General features: G+C 37.9%; 1 protein-coding gene across 3 annotated transcripts; it reads right to left on the bottom strand.

The window, feature by feature from the left end:
* Positions 1 to 2: 2 nt before the first annotated feature.
* On the bottom strand, positions 3 to 23,268 carry aff1 (AF4/FMR2 family, member 1). Of its 3 annotated transcripts, none has more exons than XM_031317545.2 (19): positions 23,027 to 23,268; positions 20,166 to 20,286; positions 18,679 to 19,518; positions 15,839 to 15,880; positions 13,607 to 13,693; positions 12,674 to 12,707; positions 11,467 to 11,530; positions 10,677 to 10,818; positions 9,527 to 10,561; positions 9,351 to 9,439; positions 8,989 to 9,214; positions 8,722 to 8,813; positions 7,764 to 7,827; positions 7,517 to 7,653; positions 7,211 to 7,282; positions 6,708 to 6,801; positions 6,481 to 6,518; positions 6,141 to 6,379; positions 3 to 2,616 (listed from the first exon to the last, which is right to left on the bottom strand). In XM_031317545.2, exons 1-19 carry the CDS (start codon positions 23,077 to 23,079, stop codon positions 2,492 to 2,494), a joined length of 3,594 nt encoding a protein of 1,197 aa, XP_031173405.1. In that variant the 5' UTR covers positions 23,080 to 23,268; the 3' UTR covers positions 3 to 2,491. The 3 variants fall into 3 exon arrangements, with proteins under 3 accessions (XP_031173405.1, XP_031173404.1, XP_031173406.1); XM_031317544.2 differs by having other exon boundaries at positions 8,722 to 8,816; positions 23,027 to 23,267; XM_031317546.2 differs by having other exon boundaries at positions 8,722 to 8,816; positions 22,965 to 23,067.
* Positions 23,269 to 23,858: the final 590 nt, after the last annotated feature.

Below are 23,858 nucleotides of genomic sequence, written 5' to 3'. Positions count from 1 at the left end.
TTCATTTCCAGTGTTTATTCATCTCTGTACACTGCAACACAAATTCTTTACATATTTCACAAAAGGAAAAAAAGCATCCTTCAAAAACCTTTCTAACATTTTTTTTCCAGTAAATAATTATTTGGACGAGAAGTGTAAACTTGTTGCAGATTAATTAATTCATAAATGAAACACCAACAATCGAGGATGATGGAAATAAAGCCACATGTTGGAAAAGACAAAACAGTTGAAGTTGCACTATTATGTCCAATGCCAAAATGACCCTGTACGCAACGTAGACATCTGCTGTAAGAAACTCTAAAGATCATTTCTATCAGCAGCCTGCTGATGATCGGTACACAAAAATAATACCAAATGCCGTGGCACCAGTGTACTCGCTCCTTAATTAAAAAAATATCATTTGTGTGAGAAAATAAAGTCAGGAACACTTAGTGATCCTCGTTTAGCCCTTTTATCGTGTAATTGCACACAGACACACCAACTGAATTAACAAGCGAAACATTTCCAAACCCAATAGTATTCATTTCAAGAAACGCGCTATTTTAATGTGCTAATCTAAAGCAATGTTTCTTTTCCCACATTTCATACGGATTATTATTGTATCCCTGGTAATTTGTGATAACTACGTCAACACCTTACTAAAAACTTTGAACCAAAAAACCCTCGCTTTATTGCTTCAAATCAAAGTTGCAATAAACCAGTAAAGACTAGCACAGTCCTGCAGGTCTTGGGAACGTGTTGTTCTTTTGTCCAATAACGCCCTGAAATTAACAACAAATACTCAACAAAGTGCATATTTTAATAAGCTACAGTTTGGCCTTTTATTCTACTCCCACAGATTTAGTAAACATATTGCAACTCAACTTTTTCTTCTCAACATAATTGTGGGAAACAGAGGAAAGCAGTTTCCTGATGCAAAAACAAATAAAGGGAACACTACTGTAGTTTCATATCTGCTGAACGACCGGTAGTCTTACTATACTTGAAAGGTAACTCAAACTGACAAACATGGCCATGTCAAACACTACATCCACCACTATACCTAAGGAAAGTCTGGGATGTAAAATTATCCCTTCCCCTTTTTTTGTTCTTGCAAGAAGTTAAGATGACTTTGATGCTCGTACAACTTCCATTAGAAGGAGGGCACAAGTGCAATTCTTTTTAACAGGATGACAAGAATAAAATCTAGTCAGCTCTTAAAAAATTCCAATCATTATTCGTTACGACACAGACAAGAGTCAAGATGCAAACGAAGAAATGTTTTATGCCTTGAAATTCCACCGATGCTACAGTTACTCCTGACACACAATGACTTCTTCATTCATCAAAGACTGAACCTTGCGGGTATGCCTCCCCTGAAATCATAAAACCTTTCCTACTTTGCCTCCTTATCTCATTATTCATGTCCAAATGTATCCTTGTTATGGGCAGCACTCAATAATCTATACATATTTCAACATACATCCAACATGCACTTTGCCCTGGTAGGACAAACGTGTAATTAATAGTATGGCACTTTTTTATCCTTATGAATGCAATTATGATGGCACAAAAAGTGTGTTTCAATCTAACTAGAGCTGAGTAAACCTGGCAACACTCATTTGAAAAACTGAAAATACAGATGCCAACAAGGGATAAGCTAAAAAAGAATAAACTGATTTTGTATTAGTGCTTCTGCAACAATCTCCCCATAGTTGACTCGTCTCTACTTCCTACATAGTCAAGATGAGACCGTGTCACCAATACAAATGTTATAAGAAATGACGTCATGCACACCTGAATTCTCATGGGTAATTCTCCCTGATTTGTGGGAGACAATGTAGGATTTACTATACAAAACCCTGGAATCCAAATCAAACCAATCTTTCAGACTGAAACAGGGAAACTTAATCTCTTTTTTAAGAGAAATTAAATACAAAACATGATACTTTTGAACAATGATTTTTGTGCCTTAAAGTAACATTAATAACAAAAGTTGTGTTAATAAATAAGATCTCAGTCATGACTTGCACCACAACCACATGATAAGGCTGGGGAGAATTATAGAGCCACCAAATTGCACTTTTGGTTACATTTGATCTGCTTACATCAAAATTTAGTTAAGGTCACTCCTGAATAAAGAGCTGTGAATCACACATGATTCCACACCTTAACTGATGAAGAAGAGGAACAGCAAGGTACAATGTAGGTGCAAGACATGAAATATGTGAATAACAGCAGATGTAACCCATGTTCATGAAAGTGTGAGAAAGAGAGAGACACCAAAGTGGACATGAGAGAAAACAATAAATAACAAGTGCAATGATCAGTGTGGTATCATTACATCACATGAGAGGACATCTTTGTCTACCGTTTTTCGATGAGTTAATATCCATGTGAAGTAAAGAAAACTGACACGAGCCTGAGGGACAGTCCAGGTCGGTATCAGAGTTAAACACTGAGGTGAAGTAAAGAGAGAGAGGGGCAGCTTGAAGGGTTCACAGGTTGATGGTCACTTTACCTTCTGGCTGTCCAGTCTCAGCCAGTGGACGCCTTGTCTCGTGTAACGGACCATAGAGCTCATACTTGACGTTAGGCTCAATGGGCCCATAACTGTGTCCAGCTCTGCCAGCATACCTGAAATATACAGAAACATTAAAAGCACTGAACACCAAAACAATCATTAGCAGAACTAAAACACTGATATGACTCAGATTCATCCATCTATTACAGAAATTGCTTTTTGGCTTGAATTGAAATGCACCAAATGAATCTCATAGCCTGGTACCATCGATGTGTGTAGTGTGTCCTGTATTAGGTTGTTGCTGAAATTAGAGGCTGTAATCTAGGCATAACTTTTGACTCTGATCTCTTTTGGATGCTCTTGGGACAAAAGTCTTAACCAAGACTAGGTCATTCCTTTACTTTTTTGCAGATCTAGAGAAGGTCCTCATCATGCTTTTATCTCCTCCAATCTTGACTATTGGAAGACGTTTTATTTTGGTCTCAGTAGGTAAAACATCCAGAGACCGCAACTTACACAAAAAGCGCAAGAGTAAGAAGCCATGTCACACACCAATCCCTGCAGCCTTTAACTGGTCACCTGTGAGTTATAGATTTTTTGTTGTTGAGATTTTCCTGATATTTTAACATCCTTGCATGGTCGTATGGAGGAAATATTTATTCATAATTCAAATTCAAAGTCCAAAGAGAAATTGAAAGTCCAAAGAGAAAAGGAAGCGAGATCAAATTAAAAATATTATTATTTTTTTAAATTTTCCATTGATCAAATTAAAAATATTATTATTTTTTTTTTAATTTTCCATTTGGCTTTTCCATTTGGATTTAATATTTGGCTTTTGAATTTACATTTAACATTGGCTTTTCATTTGGATTTAATATTTGGCGTTTGAATTTAAATTTAACATTGGCTTTTAATTTGGATTTAATATTTGGCTTTTCGATTTCAATTTAACATTGGATTTTCATTTGGATTTAATATTTGGCTTTTGAATTTACATTTAACATTGGCTTTTCATTTGGACTTGACACATGTCAATGTAAATGAGGAGGCGTGGCCCAAAGGCTGGTGGGAGGGTCTGAAACGAAAGGGGTGCAGAGGCACCTTATGAACAGCAGGGGGAGCTGACTGCTGGGGAGCACACTGTTGAGGAGCATCTGTCTGCAGCTTGGCCACCAGGCTGGCTTATCCTCTTATTTCACATGATAGAAACTGATGATGTAGGCTAAACACAAACCACATTTCATGCAACAACAGTGAAGTTTTCATGTAGATACTATAATTGGGCCCGTGTTAGTAGGGACTAGATTAGGACTGTATTTAAAGCTGATTGTGGTTTCTAACTTCGCCCCAGGTGTGTCTGTTTAAAACACGGACAGAGACAACTTCTCTCTTGATGTTTTATTTAATTAAGCAACAGTACAAACATGGGTGTGGGTAGCTCTGCTACGTGTGTATGTGTGTTGTCAGATCTCGAGGACACACACACACACACACACACACACACAATCTCAACCGGGTAGTCATCGTGCGACCTCTCCTTTTTCTTTCTCTCACTTTTTTCTCCGGGTGGTGCGCGCAGTGTGAGGAGCGTGTCCGCGCTATTCTCCGACACGTACTCACAACGATCACTCCTGATTGACGGCCTTTTGTACAGCCTGTGTACTTTTTCGTTCATTTGATTTCCGATTTTGAAACGATATCCAAATTTGAAAAATGGGTCATTTTAAACCTTGTTAATATTGATGACAATGTGCTCAAAAGGAAAATGTGTGTGAAATAGCAGATGGAAATTATAAAAAAGCAATCGATTCTATAATCTAGATCGGGAGTTTGCCGTAGCAGCAGCAGCAAACAACTGGAAACTTCTTAAAATTTTTGCCTGCTATTTCACCACTAAATTCACTATTGAGACTTTTTTATGCGAGCAATTAACTGTGTAGAGTTTGAATATGGGCAGTTTTACAAACATTGATGGCCAACTGCACATTTTCTCCAATGTTGTCAGAAGCTCCAGTCTGACAGCCAGCTGGTGGCGGCCGGGATCGCCTCCCTGCTGGCCAGCCAGTGATGCTCACAGACCCCGCTGTCAGCTGGAAGTCTCTCAATAGAATCATGGACAAGTTTATTTCCTGAAATATGGCTCGTTTTCCGTTTGAACACATTGTCATCAATATTAACAAGGTTTAAAATGACCCATTTTTCAAATTTGGATATCGTTTCAAAATCGGAAATCAAATGAACAAAAAAGTACACAGACTGTACAAAAGGCTGTCAATCAGGAGTGATCGTTGTGAGTATGTGTCGGAGAATAGCGCGGACATGCACCTCACACTGCGCGCACCACCCGGAGAAAAAAGTGAGAGAAAGAAAAAGGAGAGGTCGCAGTTCGGACGATGACTACCCGGTTGAGATTGTGTGTGTGTGTGTGTGTGTGTGTGTGTGTGTGTGTGTGTGTGTGTGTGTCCTCGAGATCTGACAACACACAAACACACGTAGCAGAGCTACCCACACCCATGTTTGTACTGTTGCTTAATTAAATAAAACATCAGAAGAGAGAAGTTGTCTCTGTCCGTGTTTTAAACAGACACACCTGGGGCGAAGTTAGAAACCAGAATCAGCTTTAAATACAGTCCTAATCTAGTCATCACTAACACGGGCCCAATTATAGTATCTACATGAAAACTTTACTGTTGTTGCATGAAATGTCGTTTGTGTTTAGCCTACATCATCAGTTTCTATCATGTGAAATAAGAGGATAAGCCAGCCTGGTGGCCAAGCTGTAGACAGATGCTCCTCAACAGTGTGCTCCCCAGCAGTCAGCTCCCCCTGCTGTTCATAAGGTGCCTCTGCATCCCTTTTGTTTCAGACCCTCCCACCAGCCTTTTGGCCACGCCTCCTCATTTACATTGACATGTGTCAAGTCCAAATGAAAAGCCAATGTTAAATGTAAATTCAAAAGCCAAATATTAAATCCAAATGAAAATCCAATGTTAAATTGAAATCTAAAAGCCAAATATTAAATCCAAATTAAAATCCAATGTTAAATTGAAATTCAAACGCCAAATATTAAATCCAAATTAAAAGCCAATGTTAAATTTAAATTCAAAAGCCAAATATTAAATCCAAATGGAAAAGCCAAAGTTTAATTTAAATTCAAAAGCCAAATATTAAATCCAAATGTAAAAGCCAAATGGAAAATTTAAAAAAATAATATTTTTAATTTGATCTCGCTTCGTTTTCTCTTTGGACTTTCAATTTCTCTTTGGACTTTCAATTTGAATTATGAATAAATATTTCCTCCATATGGTCGCACTCCTGCTTATATCTGTGATCTCCTATCTCCCTGTGAGCCTGATTACTGCTTGAGTATCAGTATGCTCAGTATACTCTTTTAAATCTCTTCTTAAAATTTTTGAGATTTTATTTACTTAAATTCCTTATTTACTGTACACTGTACTGTAAACTTAAAAATATTATTATTGTTAAAAAAGTATCCTTATTTAATCCATTTTATTTTAAGGCTGTGTCACAATAAATATCAAGGAGCTTTTCAGATTAATGTAGCTTCTTGCCTTAGAAGAGTTTTTGATTTAGCTTAAAAGTTTGGGAACACCGTCTCTTTTCCATCCATTCTTACCGCTGCCTTTTTGTGCCAGCTCCTCCGCCTGCTCCCAGATGTCATGCGCGCTCAAGAATAACATAGTGATGTTGACGTAGGTGAATGCCACCTGTCCAATGGCCTGGGGAACTGCCACAGTGCTGCCGACAGTATCCACAACCAACCCGCTGCCACTGTGGTGGGAGCCCGGACCAGAACTGGTGGATGTGTGGGCTGGAGATGGCATGTTGGGCTTGTAGGACGGGGTGTCTGTGACTCTAAAGGAAACAGGGACAAGACTTTTTATGTGCCACAACCATGACAGCTAAGTGCTAGTATGCCCAAACAGTGAATGTAACATGCAAACTAGATGACTTACTTTGGTGTTAAAACAGGAGGATCAAGAGTTGTTGAGTTCTGAAAGAGGTCCAAATTTAATTGGCAAAAAAAAACATTAACTATAATGTATGTATCTATACATAGGAGCTACTTTTCCAACTCAGTAAAACTACTTAATTACATTTTGCATTAATTGGATATTACTTATTATAATTGCAAATCAATTAAACTGGCAATAAGGAGTTATGGTAATACATTAATACTTACACTGAAGTGATCAGTGAGGGTCTTTGAATACTTGAGTGCAGTTTTGTGTTTGTGGCGAAACATGGTCATCTGCAGGAGAGACTGGCACTTCAAACTACAAGACAATGAAATGTTATTAAATTATTCATAATTCAAATGATTTATTAAAGAAAGCAGACTATTTTTGTGATATACTATGACGTTTTTATGACGTACTATACTATGACTTTCTTTGACATACTATGCCATTTTTGTGTCATTTTTATGACATATTATACTTCTCTTATACAACTTTTTTATGACATACTATACTATGGCTATTATGACTTTTTTTATGACATACAACCTCCAGAATGACAATGGAGTTAAATAAACATCTCTCTGATTAATAAATGACAACAAATGAACATTTAAAATAAAGCTAAAACAGGAGACAAACCACAACCATCGCATCATATTTTGGGATGGCATGAGAAATACTGGTGTGTGGACAAACAGCACATGAAGTATCATCTACACCTTACCATAATGCTAAAAAGTCCTTTTCTGAAGGTGAAGCACAGGGGTCCACTGAGTTTTTAAGTTTCAGTACAAACCTGAGAGAGTGGAGAATGTGGCAGTAAAAGTACTGTAATGCATGACTCAAATTCAGTTATTGAGCCAAAACCGTCACGTTATAGCTTGAAATTTAACTTGGATATATAAAAAAAAAACATCTCAATATCTATGACCATGACAAGGTGAAGAGCCTACTGTTTTACTGCAAATATGCAAACTAATAATTACAAAAACTACTAATAGTGCAGATAATGATAAAAGTGGTTTCGTACTTGAGCAGTTCCACTGTCTCTGCAAACATAGTGTAGGAAGACATTGAAATGTGTGGATCTTTTTCCATCGCAATGCCACTTTCAACAAAGTACATGGCTGCATCCAGGTAGTTGAAAGCTTTACTGTGCTTATCTGACTACAGAGAGAGCAAAAATAAATACAATTTGGTTATATGTTTCTTGTATCACTGGGTAGAATGCAGTCATTTTATTAGATTAACTCAAAACAAATAAAAAGAGAACCTACTTCTGCATCTGCTTTGTGCTTCAGTTTTTTGGCCTCCTTTATGTAATGCTTTACAGGATAATGCCTACAGGTAAAATAAGCTTTATTAGATGACTTACAACAATATACAACTAACAATTCGGAACAATAAAAGTTGTCATCACATACAAAATGCATGCATTGTTCCTAATAAAACTGTGGCAACAATTGCATTAAAATCAGAGGCAATAGCTTTAATACCAATCCGGAAATGTCATATTCTGAAAAATAAACTAAACAACAATGAATTATATTTACTAAAAAGGTCAAAGAATATATCACATAGCTACAATTGTTAAGCTGTACCTAACAATTGCAAAAGTCAAGATAACTGTATGAATAAAACACTTTATTACAGCCATCCAATTCGCCCATTCTCCCACTCCCCAAAATCCCATCAATTCATCAGATTCCAACCAAAATGGGTCATTTTAAAAAGGCAGTCAGCAGTGAACATTTATGACATTGAGGGTTGGATTGATATATTCATGCACTTAACATTTAAGTAAAAAGAAAAAAAATCTTTAAAAGACAGAGGAGACAAAGGCCACACAGGAGAAAAAGAGTATGGAAAATTGATCTCAATTATGATGCAGATTTGGTCATACTTTGAAAGTCATTTTATCTCTTACTGTAGCTTTTAAAAGGACAGCAGGGAAGTCCCCATTAAATGTGGCACCAAGTAACATCAAACTTAATTTAAAGGTTTTGGTACACTGTTCAAACTGTCTCTGGACAATATTTTGGAACTGTCACTGTTCTGTGAATTTTCTTTACCCATGGAAAAACTGACACAACTAGATTAAGTCTGGAAATAGAGGAAATATCACATTTTGGGGAGAAAATTCCAGCTAGGTCCAGACACAGAACCGGCTTTTAGGGGACACAACAAAAACAGTATTTTAGAACAACTTAACAGCTCAGCAGAGAGGATTTTTACCTGTCCTCAAATCTGACCAAGGGCCTGTTGCTCAAAGCTTCCCTTGTGGGCTTTGATGATGATGGGATGGCGAGGCTGCTCTTTGGGGGCTTCTTCTAGGATTTCAGGGCAGATATTTGGTTACAATTTGAATGGTTCCCCTTTTCATGTAAATATTCATTAGTAAGCCTTTTTCACTGGTTACAATCATGAGAATTTGCAGAGGCTTGTCTCGGGAAAAGAAGCAATGCAGTAATATTTGTAAGCTTGGTGCTTATATACTGTTACCTTTTCAAAGTGTGGGTGTTCTGCGTGCTTTCCACTGCTCTTCTTGTGCTTATGGGTGTCTATGCTCTTCACAGCCTCCTTACTAGACTCCTGGGCCTCTCCAGTACTGCGTCTGTGCACCTTTGGACCTTTAGCAGCATTTTTGGGAGTCAGAGGCTGCTGCAAAGGAACAGGAATTTTCTTTGCCTTCTTTCGCTCTCTGTCCTCTTTTGAATTGCTGGAACATCTGTAGGTGACAAAATCAGAGAGCTTGTGTGATTTGACACACTCCCACAACAGAAAGAACGTTTCATTTTAAAAATGTTAATGTTATCCCTAGTACAAAAAACAAGTATGGGATGCCTCTGATTTAAGGGACCTACTCCAGTTTGACAGAAGCATGAGTTGATGAGGCATTCTTGCTGTCCAGCCTCTGTTTCTTCCTGGGAAGAGGTGTATGGTCTACCTCAGCCTAGAAGACAATAAAACACACATTGAAATAAAAATATAATGTACATGTATGCTAACTAGAACAGACCTAGACTCTTACATTTCTCACATTTTGCGATACACTCTTTTTGCTTGTTTTGGTGAGTTTGTGTGCTGTAGAAGCATCACTGCCCCCTCCATCTTGCTCTATGACCAGTGCTGATCTCTTTGCATTGCTGGGTATCTCCTGGTGGTTGCTGGAGGTCCAAGGGACTCTTGAGAGCAGACTTAGATCAATCTTCACCAGCAGGGATCTAGGAGGCCTGTGGGGGACCCGAGAACTCTTGGCTGTCTGCCCTGTCTTCTTTGAGTGCTTGTGGGTTGTTTTGTGAGAGATCTTGGTGCCCTTCTGGCAGATGGTGTCTGGCTTTGGTTTGGTGCAACTGATTCTGAGTGGTGGGGCAGGAGGCAGCTGGTCAGGCTGAGCAGGACTTTGGGTGGGGCAGGAGCAGGGGTTAGGATATTGTACACCACACGATGGACAATGACCACACAGCACCACCGTGACAACAGGCTCTGATCCAGCCTTCCCTTTGTCAAGTGACTTGTGTTTAGAAGTCCTCTTACAGTTTCTTTTAGTGTCACTGTTGTCCTTGCTTTTCTTGCTATGTTCTGTTTTCGTCTTAACCTTGGGTCTATCTGTGAAACGGGGGTCTTTGTCTCGTGTGGCGACAACTTCCTCACACTTCACGCTGACAACTGCTTCAGTGCAATCTGAGCAACTTGCCTTCGCTGGTTTTGAGGAGTGTGTGTTGCATGAAAGTTTCCTGGAACTGCTACAGCTCTTCAAGTCAGCAGAGGGTTTTTCTTGGCTACTTTGATGGTTATAGTTGTCCTGGGGGCTTTCACTGTGCTGCTGGAGTTTTGCAAGCTTATCAGTAAACTCTTTTTGCTGAGAAGAAGGCTGAGGTTTAGACTCCCTGGTGGAGTCGACCACCTCTACACTGAGCAAGGGCTTGGAGCTTTGAGTGGGCGGTGGCTGTTTGTGCGCTGGGCTCTCAGAGACATGTACACCGCTTAGACTTTCAGTGCCAGAGTTCTGCTGGCTGGACCTGATCCAGTTCCCCAACTGCCAATCACCATGGGCCACTGCTGGAGCATCCGGCTAAAAAAAAAAGACACAAACACAAACACATGATTTCAAAAAAATGAGGAAGAGCAAACAATTCAGATAATGCATGTTTATGTGTCCTAAACAAAAAAGGACAAACAGCAATTACCTCGGTTTTAATGGAGTTGCTCACAGGGAGTTGAGGTGGATTCTCGATGGTGCTTTCACTGTCCGACTCTGATCTTGAGCTACTGTCCGAGTCGCTGGAGCTAGTGGACTCTACCCCTCTGGAATGGGCTGCTTCAAATGAACTACAGCGACCACACACAAAACACCACTATAATATCACATAGTAGTGTTATAGGATTAATGAAGTAAAAATCATTCTGGTAAACTGTGTTTGGCAAATATTATGTGTGGGGAAGAAACCGATAAGAGAAACTTTTCTGTTTTTTTCTGAAAATTAGAGCTTTGACGAATAGTCTTTTAATCAATTAGTTGATGACAGAAAAAAAAGAAAAATAAACGACTAATCGCTCTAGTCATTTTTCAGGCAAAAATACGAAGCGTTTCCCAGCTTCTCAAATGTTTTCTTTGTCATTTATAATAGTAATATGAATATCTTTGGGTTTTACTCTGTTGGTCGAATAGAACAAGATATTTGAATATGAAAATAATGAAAAATGGATTTCCCACAGACCAAGATGATATATCTTGGTCTGTGGGAAATCCATTTTTCATTATTTTCTATACACAAAACAATCTAGAAAATGATCTGCAGAAAATAATTGATTGTTAAATAATCTGTAGTTGCAGCCCTAATGAAAATACTTGTAAGCTGTCTGTATGGCTTGTTGAATACAGCCTATAGGCAGCCAGTGGTCCTCAGGTTGGCAATTTACAGTTCAGCTGCGCATCATATTTTGAAATTATGGCACAGAAAAAGCCAAGTCACTTACAATGAGGAGCTCTGCTGGATGAGCTGGGGTGGATCTACAGGAGAGGATTCTTTAGGATAGTTTTCTTTAAAGAAATGACAAATAAAACAAATTAGTCCAACAAAAGTCATTACATGTACATGTCACACAAATATGGATTTGGATTCCATGCACTGCAGGTGGGCCGTGTTTAACACTAACCACCATTCATACAATGATTGTTGTAAAAATGAAAATACAGATGACGTACAGCTATATCTCCAGGAACAAAGATTATACAACTGCTGCTACTTTTTTTATTAAAGTCCTGAATTAATCAGGATACTCACAACATTTATGTCAAGAATATCAGACTGGTGCATCATTTCTACAGTTCAGTCTTTACAGTAACCTGTTCCTAAAATGTTTTGTTAGCATTTCCCAAACTCTGTCTTATGTCTAAAATTGCACACCTGTTGCACAAAAACAGTTTTTCTTGCTCAATGTAATAGTAAATAGAACACACAGCAGACACACTATTTTTAGTCATGCATATGATAGCCAATGCAGCCACAAAAATACTCTATAAACATTGGTGAGATAATATCTGGTCAGGCAGACCGAAGTTAATTTGCTTTGGGAATGAAAGTTTAATATTTGATTGACTGAACAAGTGAATGACCCGAGTCTAGTTTCTAAATCCTGTCTCGTGCAGTCAAACAATTGTTTCTGTAATTTGCACTTGCAATGGCCAATACATTAACAGACAGGTGCTTTTGTAAATCAGTAAAGGAGAAGGCCTGAGAAAAGTGAGACTGCCTCTTACTCTTAGCTGAGGTTAACTTGAGATAAAATTGTAGGGTTGTTTCTCTCCTCTGGTATTTTGTGGCAAGTTCACATAATAGGGCAGAGTGGTTGTACAAGTTACCATAGAAACATTGCTTTGGAGAAAACATAGGGCAAGGTCTGTTAGCGAGGTGCTGCTTTAACTCCATGGATGTTAAAAGTTGAGAGAAGAGAGGAGAATATTAACGCCACACCAACTGTCACCAGTGGTGATCAAACCTCCAAATGTATCTACTATCTACAGGTTGTACAGCAGATGCTTCATGATGACAGATCCATTCCAGACATAACAGGCTCTAACCCTGCTATTTTTCATGATACAGTGACATCATTTCTATTTATTATAATGTGCATCTTTGTTCTGTGCCTGAATTGTACTCTGTCTCATTCCCTCATTACTCACTTTGTTCTGGACATGAGGAGACAAGCTCTGATTCCTATGAAGACACAGAAGAAAACATAAGCAAGCTTTAACCTGGGTTACACATTTGTTTGATTTAGATTTGCATCTACAGTGGCACTCATAAGTTTATGAACCCATGCTAAAGTTGACTAAAAAGAGGAATAAAAAAAAAAAAAAAAACATCTTTTGGAAATTGATCTTAATGCCTTAATTAAAAAAATGAGGAAAAAGCCAACCTTTAAAGGACACCAATTTTCTTTGTGAATGAATAATGTATCGTAAATAAATAAATGTTCTTCCTTATAACACAGGCCTTGGCCTTTGGAATTAAAATAGCCCCACATTATCACATACCATTCACCATACCTATAGATTGCCATGGTTTTATTTCAGTTAACCTAATAGCTGGTTTGATTTGCATTGAGAGCTGATTTTATGGAAAGTACCCCATGCCAATCTCTAGGTAGGGTGAAGGGTATGTGATGATGTGGGGCTAATTTATTCCAAAGGCCCAGGGAACTTTAATTAACAAGACTTAAGGCCTTATAACCTGATATTTTTTCTCATCTTGGAGCTTAAGCAGTAGTGAAGCCATGAAACATTTGACTTGAGTGGTGTGAGACAAAAGGCCATGAGGTCATTCAAATCGAAAGGGTTTATCCATTCTGAACATAAGAGTCCTCTTCAAAGTGCATGGTAATCTTACATTATGAAATATCCTGTGTGCAAATTAAGTCAATTTCCTGTGGCGCTGACAACTTGACCTCGGGCGACACCAGGGAAAGCTCATCGAGCATCTAATTGAAGATAGTACCACAAGTGAGGATGCAGGATTAGTGCAAACAAGACCCCTCCCTCTATGTACATATCGGCAACGTCTGTGAGCGTAAAATCAAAATAGATTTTAATTTTTCTTAACCTTTAGGCTCTTACCTTGGTTTGGAACGGGGATTTGGTGGGTACACCAGTTTTAGGTGTGTGTATAGCTGTCAGGAGAGGGGGCCACGAGTGGGTCATTTCCTGTGGAGGGGAATAAGAAGAGTGCGATGAGCTAGGAGCCTACTGACATGCCAATTGTACAAACTTTTATAAAGCTTTTACATAAAATTAGCAATGATGTGAATAAATGCATAATGGAATCTCATCTCACTGGGCAAATGCAATGCATATCACGCATTATAATTCATATATGCAATATTTATACATTCTATGGCCACTTAGTCAGGTGCACCTGGCACAGACACGAGTAGCTTCTCTAAACGCTAACTCATGTGTCTTCAACTCAATATAAAGCATGCAAACAGCGTCAGAAGTTCAGTCACTATTCATCACAGTAGATTTGGTATTATGCGAAGTAACTTTGAACATGATTTTTGATGCTTCCTAGGATTTTCCAGGAGTCGCCTGGTCAGAGGAATCTGTTTTTTTTTTTTGCATTACAAAGGGTTAAAATACATGACTCACGTTACTATGCTTTTTGGTGGCAAACCATACATACATTCACTCGTTCAACCTTCTGTGTAAAACACAGAAAAGAAGCGACACCATCATAAGAAAGATAAAGACAATAAAAGTTTCTGAATTGAAAAAAAATATTTGATAAATAAATTAGGATAATAAGGATGCAAAAGAAAGTACAATTATGTAAAGCAAGTACAAGTAGAAGTTTGCAGGTTTAAAACCAGATTTCTAAATTTCTAAAAAGGCACAAGTGAGTTGATTTTAAGGAAGTGTTGTAATTTGTTCCAGGAGTCAGGTGCACTAAAGTTAAAACTTCAGACCGAGCTCGTGGAACATGAAGCAAAAGCCTGTCAGCAGAGCGAGTCTGATAATGTCCCTCTGAGTAACAGGGATGTTCTGTAATGTAGTGTGGTAGTTTTCCAATAAGAGCCTTATAGATAAAAAGATACCAATGAGTATCACGCCTTCATGGAGAGAAGACCACCCGACACTTTCATAATAAATACAATGATGTGTACCAGACATGAACGGTTATGATACTCAAGGCAGAGTTATGAGACATGACTTTTTTGCCTGAGTCGGCATACAAGATTATCAATGGGAAATTTGAAGGAGAGCTTTTCATCCATCCAGATGCTGAGATATTTATATTTTGTGACTCTCAGACCATTGGTGGCAGTGTGATGATGTGCAGAATTGGTTCCTTACACACATTAGAACCTCTGATACCCGTTCATAAAGTCTTAACAGACAAAGTATCTGAGAATCGAATCGAAAATTTGAATGGTCTTAAATTAAAATTTTGATTGCTTTAGTGAGTATCGGGATCTCAGTGTAGCATATTTGGGAAAAGGTAAACAGGGCTGTTGGCAGCAAGACTGCAGCTGTTCCGTATTCAGAAATTGCAAAATGTTCTGAAAGTCCAAATTGGCACAACATGCTACTATAGTAAATAAACAGTATAATAAACTACTCTGTATAAATCAAATAAATATAAGGTTGCTACAAAGGCACTATATGTTGCTAGATTATTTTAAAGTATTTCCCCAGCACAGGTCAGTAGCTCACATGCTAATCTTTGAAAACTCAGTGGAGCTGTGAGGTGAGTGAACAATTGAAAATACACAGAAACATAATGATAAAGACAGTACTTTAGATCCGGAGCAGATGGCTGTTGCAAGAAAGCTAAATAAAGGTTTATCTCCAAATGCTCTCACAGCCCAGTAACAGGAGATAATACAGACACACTTTGTGAAAATTTGCCAATCATTCCCTTATTACAGGCCCACCAATCCCCATCAACAATCGCACAACATGACTTGTACACTCCCATTTGTTGTGCTTTCAACAGCAAAGTGCTGGAATGCTTTATTGTGAAGCAGCTACTGGAAATACAGCCTTATTGGGCAAAGCAACAGTACCAATAACTAATCGTTTGCTAAAGACACAATATGGAAATTCTTTCAGCACTTTCTTGTAGAAGTATAGGTTGTAAATATTAAAAACAGAGGAACAGAAGCTGGGGTGAAGTGGTTAGATTAGGAGGTACAGACACTTTGGACGGATGAGTTACTTATATGTGAGTCAGTAATCATATATTTGTATAAACAGGGGGTTTACATGTTTTGAACTAAAATGTAACATTATTAAGATGGCATAATACAATAGCCAACTGTAAATTAGAATTTAAACATCTGGACTTACCCTCAAGATGTCCTCGACACAAAGAACTTCATTTGTCCTTGTCTGTAGAAAAGGAAAGCAATAATTTTGAGTTTCCAAAATGACAGTGAAAAACATTTTTTTCAATTCAATTTCAATTCAACTTGAAGAACAAACATAGAAAGATTTGTTTAGGGGCTAATGTTTTTCAGAGCAAACCATTTTTGGTATTTCACAGACTTTAAAAAAATATTATTTAAAAATGTAGTTATTAAATCTGCTTTTATCCTACCCCCATTTTCATCTCAGATTGTTCACTCCTTGTTGTCGATGTGCTGCATGCAGTGAGTGCAACTATATCTCACCCGCATAGAGGCATATCTATCCCTACTAGGGGCACTGCCAGTTGTAATACAAGAGCTGTCATTTATCTTAAAACCTGCAATATGGCAAATCATCTGTAGGTATACTGTAACTTGTGGGGAATTGAAAACACATATATTATAGCAGAACAGTACGAAATATTAAAAATGCCTGAATAAAAACAAATCAAACAAAGAAAAAAGTGAAATCCAATTAAACATTGTTATGTGTATTTCCAACACAGGAAACAAAGTCAAGAGGTGTATTGCATTTCAGTGTTGTCCAGTAGAGAGCAGCACAGACGTGCCAATACTAAATGCAAAGTACTGATATTACTTTTCATGAAGAGGTGCAGGCGACGTTTTTCTTTTTTGAGATGGAGACATATTGTCCATGCCGAAATGAAATTAGTGAAATGAACAGCTTAGGGGCAGCGGTTTGATTTTAATGTGGCATTAAAATTGATGTCACAATAAAAAAACAATTCAGTTATTAAAGCCAAAAAGCTAAATAATTGTCCTTTTAACATGTTTTTTCATTTAAATAATGGCATAGTAAATGCATACATAAAAAAGGAAATACTTATTAACAATGTGTATTGCACTTTGATTTATTCTTTTGTTTGATTTGTTTTAATTGAGGCATTTAAAATCAACACCAGAATAACAGAAGATGTAGAGACAAATAACCCATTTTGATCTTTGCATTTTAGACCAATAAGCACTGAAAAAAAGAGAAAAATTTAAAAATCCTACATCGTATAAGTGAACATATATTCTGTCTGATCCATGTATATAAAATGTGGGTGGACAAAACAAAAAAATATCTATGAATATAATGCACTTCTTTCTGAATGGACAGTGTTTGAGATAAAGTCAGAGTGAACGGGCCAGAGCAGTTATGTAAGTTGGTGACAAAGGTCATTTATTGTTCTGCTGCTGAGGCCAGGGGTGAAGTTATCAGAGGCAGCTGAGGACACTCTGCAGTGTGTGTAGGAATAGCATATCATTGAGAAGTAGAAATAGTGAAGAAGTAATGTGAGTACAATAGTTTGGAAACTAAAAGGACATTTCTGATTATACTGTATATCCAAAAATGTCATGGCTTTTTGCAGATGTGGAACTTAACTCAGGAGTGAAGTGTTGGTGAGAAATAGGGGAATGAGTAACTGCCTAGATATTCTGCACTGGATTAGCTTTAGCAGCAAAAACAGCCACATATTCAGCACTGTTGTGCTGCTGCAGGCAGGGAAGGGGAGGTGTAGAGTGCTGCAGGTGCAAGGGGTGTGTGTGTGTGTGTGTGTGTGTGTGTGTGTGTGTGTGTGTGTGTGTGTGTGTGTGTGTGTGTTTATGAATAGAGTTGAACTGGAGTTCAGCCAAATTGTCCCAAACAAAGCAAGTCTAAGACCTTTTTAAATGCCTGAACAGTCAAGCAAGAATATCAAAACTATGAAGATGTTTCAGGGAACATCCTGCGATCAGCAGGCACACAATCTTCTAATCCCACAGTATATTCACAGTGCTGGGAAATAATAAGTAGTATCACCTCCCCAACAGTCACTGGAAGCACCAAATAAGAGATTTAGTGGTATATGATATCGCAAGACAATTATATCTATATTACTGAAGAGGGAGATATAATTATAAAATGAATATTGTTTTCAAATTCGGATTCAAATTCAATACTCAATATATAATTCATATAATAATCTAGCATATAAAAGTATTCTGATTCTGTTATAGTATTAGACAAATGTATTGCATAGAGAGCCACAGTAAAACTGGAACTTCCAGGTTTCCTGCACCAAAATCTAATTCACAATCAAACTCACATTTGTAGTCATGAATAATATAAAAAAAAATCTAGCCCTGCAATATAACCTTGCTCACCACCAGTATGATGTCTGGTTGTCTATCTAGGGATATATGTTCTTTAGAAAATTGTTGTTTATTATGCATTTCTGTAATAGCAGCCATTTCCCACAAGCCCATGACCATTGTGGGTTTTACGTAATCAGCCTGACAGACTGAGGCCTGTTGATGGCCGCTGCTGGCCTGGAAATGGGGTCAGGATTACAGCTCTGTTACTACTGCTATTCCTATTAATGTAATAGTTCGAATTTTTGGGAAACATGCTTATTTGCATTCTTGCTGAGAGTTAGATAAAAATCAATTCCAATCTCAATGCTAAATTCCAAGCTACAGCCCACAGTCGGTTAGTTTAGCTTTGCATAAAGACTGAAAACTGGGGGAAACAGCTAGCCTGGCTCTGTCTAAGGTAATGAAATCCACCTACCAGCATCTATAAAGTTCACTAATTAACATGTCATAGCTCGTATGTTTGATCTGTCCAAAAACCAAAGCACAAAAACAACAAGTAGCAAGTTCAAGGAAGCAGGAGTATTTCTAGCTAGGCTGGCAGTTTTCTCCTGATTCTATTCTTTATGCTAAGCAGCCATATTACATTTTAAATAATATGATATCGTATTACAGTTATGAGATCTAAGACAATATACTCGCCTCCAAAAATTGTGGCAATATCTTCGTTTTGCCCACGTCAGATTTGTTGATTAACTCCGGTAGAGATACATATGGCTCTGGTGAAGGCTTCAGCTCAGGTGACTCGCTGACCACTTGGTCCTGACCATCCATGGGCCGCACATACGCTGTTGGCTTCTGGGTCATGACTACGCTGGGCTGCTTCGACGACAGGAGTGAAGGGAAGGTCTGGGAAGGTAGTGTGTTACCCTTGTTGGCTTGAGGCAGAGATGTATCTTTGGGGGACTGTTTTAGGTTAAATGTGGAAACATCCATGGTGCTGGCAGACTCTGAGGGGTGATCTGTGGAACCTTGAAGTTGATGTCTATCAAAGGTGTCCTTAGTGTCCATGCCATTGGTATCATGGTCACTGGAATGTGGGAAGGGTGGCAGCTTAGTATCAGGAGACTGAGAAGACATTTCCTGGGGAAGGCTGACACACTCCCTGAGATCTGAGTGGGCTTCACACTTTTGTTGATGTGCTGAGAAGCTGAGCTGACTGTGGTTCAAAGACGCATTTGAGAAAATTGATGAATGACCATGGTGGTTAGGAGAAGAGGTAGTGAACGTCCCCATGGGCTGAGAGGAGTAACCGTTACTAGAGGGGGATTTCTGACTTTGGGTGGACATGTAATGGACCTGGTTATGGAATGGAGGTTTGGTTGGTTTATCTGTGTTTAGCTGACCCTGATCTGACTGTGAGGAGGTTACATAAGTAGGAATGGGTAAAGGCTCAATGGCAAAGGGATACGGATTATTCACATCTTCGTAACTGCCCAGCATCCTCTGGATTCGATTGGAAAGCTCATCCCCTTTGTTTGTCTGCAAAAAAAAAGGTCAAACACTTAGTTATGTTAACAGAGGACAGATTACTCTATAGTCTAAAACACATTCTTATAATTCTCTGAAAACAATCCTGCTATATCCTCTGCATGTTTTTTTGCATACAAATATAGTATATATTTAGTAAAACTAAACAGGATTTTGGAATTTTTAAAAAGGTATAGTTGAAGAATGACTGACCTCTGAAACCAAACACCTTTGTCTGCAAACAGATTTGTTTCTGAAATATAATTTTCCATTTCTTTTTTACTGTTTTCCAATAGTGTTTACCAGTAATACCAGTACATTTTAAGAACAACGTCTTTGTTGAGATTCCTCACACATTGTACATGAAATACAACCATGTTATGGTACTGACCATTTACAACTTTAAAAAAAACAAAATAAGCATCTTTTTATCCATAACAACTACAGTAGAAGCCCTGTGTCATCAACCCCTTTCACACATGCACTGAAAACCTGAAATTATCTTGACATTACCGGGCGTCTCTGTTGTGTGCTACACGTGTGAAAGGGAAACTCCAGAATACGTCAAGACCTGATTCATCGGACTTCGGACATTGTCTGGAGTTCATATGTGAAAACTGCTATCATTAGATCATTCAACTACTGTTGTGTGTCTTTACCTTGTATGGTTCCCTAAATAGTGGCACATTCTCAGGGCTGAGTTCTTTGGTTTGGCTCGCTTCTTGGTTCCTCTGTTCCCATGCTCGGAGGCGAAGACGGTTCCTTTTCTCATTGTGTATACTGTAGAATATTACAAAGAAACACAGATCTTAAGTCAGCACTGCATTAACAAGTGCATTATTTCTGTAACTCTAGTTACAATACAATTACCCAGTAAAAAGATGCAGTAGGTGCCTCAAATGTCAAAACTGAAATTAGTGACATGCTCTATGTATTTTGTATTTGTTTTAGATTTTCTATGATTATAAACCCCAGAACAATGAATCTGACTGATCCTTATGATAAAATCAGTTTTGGCTAAAGACACCAGAAAATTTAGAGACTGTAAATTTATGGCATCTTATCACAGACTTATCTACCCATGGGGCAGGGTCTAATGGGAGAAGACAGCCCATCATATCAACTGAAAAGTTAATTAGACTCACAGACGCCTTGAGGATTCACCACAACATTCACATCTGTTCTCTCTAGTCCCTAAAGATAACATGCAGATATCAAATGGATACTACTCGTCCAGATATGATGCAAATGGCAAAAGAGCTTGTTCACCATAGTAAATTACATTGTGGAACAACAGCAGGCCCCGTGGGATCAAGCGTCCTGTTTAAAACTTGAAATATACTAAAGTGCACACCTATCCATATTTTGAAATGTTGTACTTTTCGTCCCAAAATGCAGTGTTGATCATCCTCACTGACAGCCACCCCAATGGGATGCTTCCATGGCAACAAGTGGAGCAGCACAGATTTGGGACTAAGCCAAATAGATGAGCACTTACTCATTAATGGAGCAGAGAGACTGGCCAAACTACTAGAACAGAACAACCTGGCCCTGCCCAGTCACAGTACTACCCAGGGGTAAAGCAACATACTGTGCCTGTATTAAATTACGCATTAGTCTTCCAAATCAAACATGAAAATTACATTTTGTTCATGATTGTACATGTTGATGATGTGACACAAGCACGCAACTTACAGAATATAATTAGAAACAGCTTCTGCTAGCAATACCGGGGTTTAAATTATTGATGAGGCTGAAACATAAACTGTAGCACTCATACAGTGAGTTTAATAATTACTCACATCTGCATTCCGCACAATTAACATGCAAGCTCAACATAAACCTGTTTGGACCAATGTCAAATATTCTGAGCAGTCTGGCTGCTCCTAGGCAGTTTGATGGGCAATTTTCCTGTCTTTAGAACAAATTAAAATTTGCTGTACCCCGTGTGTAGACTAGAGCCTTCCACCAAGGTGAATGGGAGAGCTTGGAGTGTACGGATTTACCAATCCCAGATGACAAATGCCAGAAACTGAATAAATGTAGAATAAAAAAGTGACATGACAACCTGTCCGCTAGGGCTGGGCGATATGACGATTTATATCATCAAAATTATATAAAAATGTATATTGTATAGCCTATACAGGTATTTTTCTATATCGTTTCTATCACAATGTCAAAAAAACATCGGCCAAACTGCGTTATGACAATATTTATGTAATATTAATCGGCATATTTTGATAATTTGATTAATCAGTCTGAGACATTTTTTTTTAAACGTAAAAAAATCTCTGATTCCAGCTTCTTAAATGTGAATATTTTCTATCTTATTCACTCCTCCATGACAGTAAACTGAATATCTGTGAGTTGTGGACAAAACAAGACATTTGAGGATGGCATCTTGGCCCTTGATCACATTTTTCTGACATTTTATAGACCAAACAACTAATCGAGAAAATAATCAACAGTAAAAGCAATCATTAGTTGCAGCCCTACACAGGATTATACAAACATGCTATATCGAGATATATATCTTATCGAGATATGAAATTACCTATATCAGGATAGAAGATTATTAGGGGTGCACGATTCAGAAAATGTCATGATTCAATATTGATTTTCAGGCTCAAGATTCTATTCAAAATCGATTTCCGATTCAAAAACGATTCTCGATTAAAAAAAAAAAGATTCACAGTATGTAAATGTAGTTACTTTTCCCATGTGATTGCAGTAGACATACAATAAAAAAATATATATATTTTTAAAACAAATAAAAAATGAATTCAATTGAATCGGCAGAGCTTGAATCACGATTCGAAAGTGAATCGATTTTTTTTGCACACCCCTAAAGATTATGAACATATCTTCCAGCCCTATGTTGAGCATTATTGTGCCTTAAAGTTTTTTTTTTCATTAACTTTATTGTGTAAATTCACACATACAATTTAGGTGACTGAAACATAAATTGTATCTCTCCTGCTCAGATTATTATAGCAGAGTGGTTGACTTGTGCTTCAGTCTCAGTCATTCTGCCCTGTATTTTTAGGGTTATTTTACAGCAAAATGACATTAATACAGAGTCAAACCAGTTTTTTCTTGTTATTCAACTTGTTACCCAAAATCCAAGTTAGTCAGAACACGACCCATGAGGTTAAAGTTACAGAAATTCAAAGTATGCGTAACGTTTGCTTTAATTTAACGTTACATAAACTAGCTTGTAAGTTATAAACACAGCAGCCCCTTTAACCAGCCTGCTCTTTCCAGCTGATTCCACTTCTTCCTCGAACTGCTTATCAAAGCCAAAAACCCTTCATGTCAGTTTTACAATAACCACAGAAAATTACTAGAGTTAGCTTTTCTTCTGATATTTTCACAGAGTTTCAAACTAAAACTTTACTTGGGTAAAGTGCGCTGCTAGTGAGCTGGCTAACCGTGTCTAGCTAATTAACGATAGTTACCCGATCAGGCTGTGAAGCTAGCGCCCAGCTGCTAGCAGCTAGCTGCGGCTGTGTCTGCCTACCTCGACTGAGATGCCATGGTGCGCCTCTCACAACAACCAAAGTTGGTTGTCATGTGTTTCTGACAGTCCTCACCAAGGTGTCCTTTTCACTTGGTCACATTGTTTTGTTTTACCGCTGAAGAATGAGTTAATTTAAATGGCTGTCAGGCCGCCGTAGTTTGATAGTTGTCTGCTAACCGTCTGTGTTTGGGTTGTCCTCTCTCTCTCTCTCTCTCTCTCTCTCTCTCTCTCTCTCTCTCTCTCACACTGTCTGCCTACTGGATTGTTCTACTTTATTCAGCCATCCGGGGACCAAGCTCAGTTTCATATACTCAGTTCAAGTTTGTCTGAAAACACCTCTAAAGCAGTTGTGTTAGCCTACTATTATAAGAGTAAATACAAAGTCAATATAACAAATAAGTCCACTAAGAGCTATATTATTCACTGTGTTTTTCCACATCACGACAGTTTGCCCAAACTTAATACTATTACCCCTGCGTAACAGACATGGTACAGTCATCTGTGTTTATGTTTTTACCATAGACTGTTAATATTAATAATAATTAATATAATTAATAATATACAGTCTATGTTTTTTGTAAAAAAAGACTAAAGACTAAAAAGTTGTAAAAGTCGATTTTAAAGCTCATGCATGTTTGTAAATTAACTTAATTTTAAGTGGATGTTGACAGCTGGAGAAAAATAGATTTCTCACCTGACACAAAGAAAGATAGATTATAAATACAGACATGATACAGACAGAATACAATAAAAGCTATGGGACTAGCTTTTTAACCATTTGTTTTCTGCATTAGAATAGCAGAATTGAATGAATTATTTGTTTTTTTAATTA

The sequence above is a fragment of the Sander lucioperca genome, chromosome 14, assembly GCF_008315115.2.
Source record: "Sander lucioperca isolate FBNREF2018 chromosome 14, SLUC_FBN_1.2, whole genome shotgun sequence".
Lineage (NCBI taxonomy): Eukaryota > Metazoa > Chordata > Actinopteri > Perciformes > Percidae > Sander > Sander lucioperca.
The sequence above is the reverse complement of the archived record's forward strand: the minus strand, read 5'-3'. Positions and strand labels throughout refer to the sequence as shown.